This window comes from Sphaerodactylus townsendi, linkage group LG15 (assembly GCF_021028975.2).
Source record: "Sphaerodactylus townsendi isolate TG3544 linkage group LG15, MPM_Stown_v2.3, whole genome shotgun sequence".
Lineage (NCBI taxonomy): Eukaryota > Metazoa > Chordata > Lepidosauria > Squamata > Sphaerodactylidae > Sphaerodactylus > Sphaerodactylus townsendi.
The window spans coordinates 14,945,211-14,951,365 of record NC_059439.1 but is presented as its reverse complement, the minus strand read 5'-3'; the positions used below and the strand labels follow the sequence as shown (position 1 = coordinate 14,951,365).

The 6,155-nt window shown below is 44.0% G+C and overlaps 1 protein-coding gene across 3 annotated transcripts; it reads right to left on the bottom strand.

Annotated features, from left to right (window-relative positions):
- Positions 1 to 314: 314 nt before the first annotated feature.
- ATP5MC1 (ATP synthase membrane subunit c locus 1) lies at positions 315 to 6,155 on the bottom strand. 3 transcript variants are annotated; one of them, XM_048518398.1, is made up of 5 exons: positions 6,058 to 6,155; positions 3,721 to 3,769; positions 2,018 to 2,095; positions 1,416 to 1,591; positions 315 to 560 (listed from the first exon to the last, which is right to left on the bottom strand). In XM_048518398.1, exons 2-5 carry the CDS (start codon positions 3,757 to 3,759, stop codon positions 446 to 448), a joined length of 408 nt encoding a protein of 135 aa, XP_048374355.1. In that variant the 5' UTR covers positions 3,760 to 3,769; positions 6,058 to 6,155; the 3' UTR covers positions 315 to 445. The 3 variants fall into 3 exon arrangements, with proteins under 3 accessions (XP_048374355.1, XP_048374354.1, XP_048374356.1); XM_048518397.1 differs by having other exon boundaries at positions 5,998 to 6,137; XM_048518399.1 differs by lacking the exon at positions 6,058 to 6,155 and adding an exon at positions 5,836 to 5,966.

Here is a 6,155-nt window from a genome sequence, read left to right as displayed (position 1 = left end):
TAGGGCTCATTGTAAAGGTGTGATCTATTTGTGTCAACTTGTGACTGTTCAAAAAGGTGCAACTTAGTAGCTAAAGAGATCTGGGTGGGATTGTAGGTGCAAAGACCCAGTTTGCAGCTTTGCACCAGCCTCGCTTCCTGTCACCAGATGTTGCAAGCGTTATGCAGGCAGATGTGTGCATGTGTTCACAAAGTGTAAATTTATCAGGACAAACTGCTGCAGCTCTTCTCCTCCTTCTCCCTATTCTGAACCCATTTTAATAATTTTGTGAAAAGATGTGCAAGGCGAGAGGGTGAAGAAAAGAAACTCTCAACTAAAAGAAAAACCGAATCCTGTTTATTTAGAGAAATCTTGTTTAAATGTGTGATGCTCTAGCAAGGGAGGCAGGCTCAGACCCGAGAGGACACTCAGACCACATGGGGACAGCAGCATAGCTCCGAGGCGGTTACATGGCAAACAGGATGAGGAATGCCACCATCAGACAGAATAAGCCCATGGCCTCTGAAAGGGCAAATCCCAGGATAGCATAAGAAAACAGCTGCTGCTTGAGGGATGGATTCCTGCAGGTAGGACACAGGGGGAGATCTGTTAGGTAACATCCTACTGGCATAAGCAGCTTTTAAATTCTTTACTCAAAAAACAAGAGTGAACTGACAAAGCTTGCATAAGAGACGTGGATACTTCCACTGGATCATGCCCTATTTTCAAAGCGTTAGAACTGTTGTCTGTCATAAGTGGGTTGTTTCTTGCTTAAGACTACCCAGCTTAGGAAACTGAAGCTGCCCCCATCCACCCCCGATAGAAATTATATTAAAACAGATGGGGTGGCCACTGTCTTTTACTGTACCTGGATACATATTTATGAGTGTAAGGGAACCAAAGACATGAAATTGGGGTGGGACTACCCATTTTTAAACTGTATAGACACATTTTCAGACAGTGTTCCAAGATATGAAGGCCTACAAGACTGACTTCATGCATCAGAGACTGCTGAGTCCTTGTTCCCAGCTTTAAAAAAGAAATATATATTCAAATTTCTGGACCATAATGCAACCCCCCAGAAAAGCATGTGGACCTTCAGGGTTGTTTCTTCAGCACCCTGGAGAGAGGTAACAGTAAAAAGGTTTGTCAAGCTCTAGCAACCCAACCGAAATGCCTCTCTAACAGTGTGGTTTGTTTGCAAAACACACATGCAACTTGTCAATCAGACAAGAATTTCCATCATAAAATAACTGAAACCCTTTGCTCCCCTCTTCTTTAACTCAGGTGCTTAATCATGATAGATTGTACACAGAACTTGCCTCCCGCAAGAAGGTATGAGTGTATAATGGGTTTGGGTTTTTCTTTCATAAAGAACCTTGTCAAGTTGTCAGCTTTCTCAATTCTAAATACTTTCTAAATCAATGCAAACCTACCTGGCATAACCAATGATTAAACTGCCAAACACTGTGCCAATCCCAGCCCCTGAGCCAGCCACTCCCACTGTGGCTGCACCAGCACCAATGAATTTAGCCGCAGTATCAATATCGCGGGAGATGGTGCTGGTCTGGAATTCCCGATGAGCCAGCTGAAGCTGGGAAGCACCAAAAGGCTGAGGATGAAAAGAAACAATTAGTGCAGTTTGGGTCAAATATTTCATGTCAAAGATAAAAAATAGAAAAATCAATAGAAAAAGGTGGCTCACACTATGTGCTCAAATACATAAAATACAATCTTCATATTAGGCAAAGTTCTTCACTACTATATTTTATATCTATAAAGTTTGTTTAGAAGCATGACTAGACTTTTGACTGCTCACTTTTGTTTCACATCCATTATGAGCTATTGTCAAATCCTTACATTCCATCATAATGTCTCACACACACATTCATTTTTCATAAAACAACGTTCTGTGGCAACCAGAATGAGGAAGAAAGGGAAACTTTTCCATGTACTTCTGGCAAGCACTGGACCAAGAAGTGAGCCTGGTTCCCCAATTATAAGCAAGCATGAGAGCAGCAAGGAATTATATTCTTACCTGTATAGTTTGAGTCTCTGGCCTACTCAATAGAGACAGAGAGACTGGTCTGCTCAGAGCTCGAGAACAGCAGCGAAACTGAAGAGAAAGGAAAACATTTAATTTGGATCAGAAGAGAAGCAGGTAGCTGATATTGTCCAGGTGTCTGCAACTCTTGGGGCTTTAGGCAAATTTTTTTTTTAACCATTAGATCCTTTCAATTGGAAAAGTCACGGACTGAATGCAAGTCTTGATACATGCGAAGCATGCTCTCTAGCACTGAGTTACCTATGAGTCAACACTAAACATATAATAAAACACTACTATGTTTTGTTGATTGGATGGCAGCAGCATGGAGCGGGGAAATATCCAAAATGGAAACTTTCCAGCAAGTTTTCTGAAGGTAAAATTGTCCATAGAAAATTTTCTGCCACATATGTGTCAGGGCCAAGTCTCTCAGAATTATGTTAGATGACTTACAAGTGGGACATGAAATACAACAACTGCCCCCACCTCCAAACCTTTGACATGGTTAAATTTTCTGTCTTTAGTTAGCATTATGTAAACATTTAAATTACTTATTTAGATGTGCCATCAGTCATGTGGGCTTCCTAGGAAAATTTGCTGATGCAAATATTTTTGATTGCTACATTATTATTATTTTTGATTGCTATATTTGGCAGAGGACAACAGATTCTATGTTCTCAGCTCTCACACTGAGAGAAAAGGAGAATGTTTTCTGCCTGGAAATCCTGGTATAAGGAAAGTCCCAATGTGACTGGCAGCCCAATCCAGGAGGCAGGGAAAATCCCTCTCTGGAGTGGCACAAGTCAGTGCCGGGGTGGGTGCCCACACTGACGGGCACAAGGAGCAAATGCACTAGCAGAGGGGGTACTTACCCCAGTGGTCACACACATTGCGGCTCCAGGGCATGCAACCCTAAAGCTGCCGCTGTTGCCCAGGCCCACCAGCACGGCCAACTTTAGTCAGCCTCCACTGCCCAGCCAGGCCCCATGAACCGGCAGAGATAGAAGAAGAGTATGGATTTATATCCCACCTTTCTCTCCTGTAAGAAGACTCAGTGTGGCTTACAAGCTCCTTTCCCTTCCTCTCCCCACAACAGACACCTGGGGAGGTAGGTGGGGCTGAGAGAGTTCCGAAGAACTGTGACTAGCCCAAGGTCATCCAGCAAGAATGTAGGAGTACAGAAACACATCTGGTTCACCAGATAAGCCTCTGCCACTTAGGTGGAGGTGTGGGGAATCAAACCCAGTTCTCCAGATTAGAATCCACCTGTTCTTAACCATTACACCACATTTTCTTTGGTGTACCTCTATTCTCCCCTGAAGGGGGTACTGTGATGCTTTTTCTTAAAACATTTTTGGGCTTTCTGCACCATGGAAAATGTGTTCGCTATTAGCTAATTTTACATACCCTCAGAAGCCATTGCAGTTGAGCCTTCGATCTAGGTTCAAAGTATACCTTTAGCAAAAGTTCATTGGGCAGCTTTGGACAAATTGCTCTGCTCTCCAATGGTAAAATGGAAATAGCTGGCCTGATTATACAAGAATGAATTAAGAAGTCTACTAAGCACAGTTAAACAATTCTAAGTTCGCTGACTTCAATGGGGATAGGGTTTAACTGCGCTTAGGATGGCTCAGACACTTTGAAAAGAACTTGCCTGTTCCCTATAAAGGTAAAAGGTATGCCAAAAAAATTCTTACCAGTGCTGGCGAGGCCATGAGAGCTACTGGAGTCTGCATTCTGATTACCCTGAAAGAAGAAAGAAGCCACATTTATACACACAGACCCTAAATGTTCTCACTGCTAAAGAAGAGATCCCCGTATGTGGGCAAAGTAGGCCATTCCTAAAGAACATGTTGATTTTCCACTTAATTTTGTTTTTCCACTGGAGGTATCTTTTTTGTTTTTCAAGAACTTTTGCAAAATGTCAATCCAAGAATCAATGAGACTGTCAAACTACCTTTGCACGTACACCATTAAAGATGGATAAGTTAATTACAAGGAAGGAGAATCTGATAACCAAGATAACATTCTCATGTAGAAAGGTGCCATAAAGATGGAAGGGGCGAAAACTACCACAAGAAAAACAAAATTAAGACTTTTAGCTATGTCAGTCTGATGCACACATGCTTCTTTGCTGGCAGCACTCCTAACATCTGGAGACAGGAAAATGGGTACCTGTACTACACAAACCTGGGCCAAATAGCAATTGGGAGAATCATAAGCCAGTCAAAAGGCTACCTGTCACTTATTTGCTTCTTATTTAAGCCAGCCTTACAACAGGCCACAGAAGGGTTAACATTATTCCAAAATCTATCACCAACCCAAACCCTCCTTGAACCTTTACTGAACAAGCAAAGTATCTAAGGAGCCTACAGAAAGCGCTAGAACAATAACAAAAATATTAATCTTCCCTGGTTTCCAACATCTTAGGGGTTCCCTGTTTACAGCAAGTTCTCTCTCTCCACAATTAAATGTCCCAGCTTTCTCCACTTTGTCTAATTTTTCTGCCGTTATTCCCAAATACATCCCCTTACAAAACAACATCTCAACATACAGAGAAATTCCTTCCCTCACAGCATTCATTTTGAAACCCCATCGTGGCTTTTGAGCTGCCTTCTACAACCCCAGTTATCTATCCCAGTAACTTTCTTCCAAAAAGTTTGTTCTTCAGCCCTTTCCTGACAACCCTCAACCAACTCTTTCAGCTCAATTTCCTATGACCTTCCCCACTCCATTCACAGCAGTGGCAGATCCAGTTTGACATGGCCTAGACAAAGGACACTTAGCAAACCATTCCTAGCCTTATGCTCCAAGGACAACTGTGGCCACTCTATGGAACACACATGAAGGGCTTATAAAAAGGCATCCATTTTATTTGGTACATTTCAATCCTGCTCTTTCTCCAAGAATAGAGTACCATACATGGTTCAAACATCTCCATTTTATTTCCCACAATAAGGCTGTGAAGTGGCCCCAACTCATGCAGCATGCAGTCATTTGAAGCCAAGTCTCCCATAGTCCGAGCCCACTCTAAACACTACACCACATCCTTGGAGACTACCCCAACCCTCATCATGCAACTGCTTTCCAAGACTCAACAAAGCTCAAGCCATACAGAATTTACACTGCTAGCCTAGAATCAAGGTGACTTAATGTATTGTCGAAGCCTTTCACGGCCAGATTCAAATGGTTGTGGTGGGTTTTCCAGGCTGTGTGGCCGTGGTCTGGTGGATCTTGTTTCGCCTGCATCTGTGGCTGGCAGTGTGTAACATACTTCCTTCTGTGATACACCTCTGAAGATGCCAGTCACAGATGCAGGCGAAACGTTAGGAACAAGATCCACCAGACCACAGCCACACAGCCCGGAAAACCCACCATAACCAGAATGACCTAAGTTCAAATCCTCATTTGGCCATAAAGCTCATTGAGTCACCTCCAGACACTTCTTTCCTCTTAGGTTCTTTCCACACAGCATATTTATAACGAGTTGCAATCGTTATAAATGAATTCGTTTCCCATTTATAAAAAGGGAAAATAAGTTCATTTATGACGACTGCAACTGGTTATAAATATACTGTGTGGAAAGAGCCTCTGCCCAACCCACCTCACCTTGCTGTTGTGCAACTAACATTGAGCAGAACAAGGTCCAAATCCCTGCTTGCCATGAAACTATCCAGATGACCTCAGGCTAACCCCTCGCCGCCCGGCCTCACCTATCTCATAGGGTATGAAGGGAGAAGAAACACACGTAGGGGACCTGCAGAGAAGGGATGGCAAAAATTGCAAAGGGATTCATTAAAGGAAAACAGTACCCTGCCAGGAAGATGACACGTGTCTTGCTGCAGAAATGGTTCTGCAAATTAGAGCACGAATCAATGAAGCGGCTCCAATTCCCCCTATGGACCCTTGAACCTTTCCAACGGGCTGCATCCCTCCCGGGGCGACACTCTGGCTCGTCCGCCTCCCCAGCTCACCTGCAAGGGCCAAGAGAGCCGCCAGCAAACCTCAAAGTCGCAGCCCAGCCTCGCGCTCACCTTGCCAAGGCTCCACCGCGTCCTCCGCTCCGATTGGCCGCCGCGGCGCATGGAACGTTCCCCGGGCAGGCCGCGAGGGCTCACGGGACGCGTAGCGT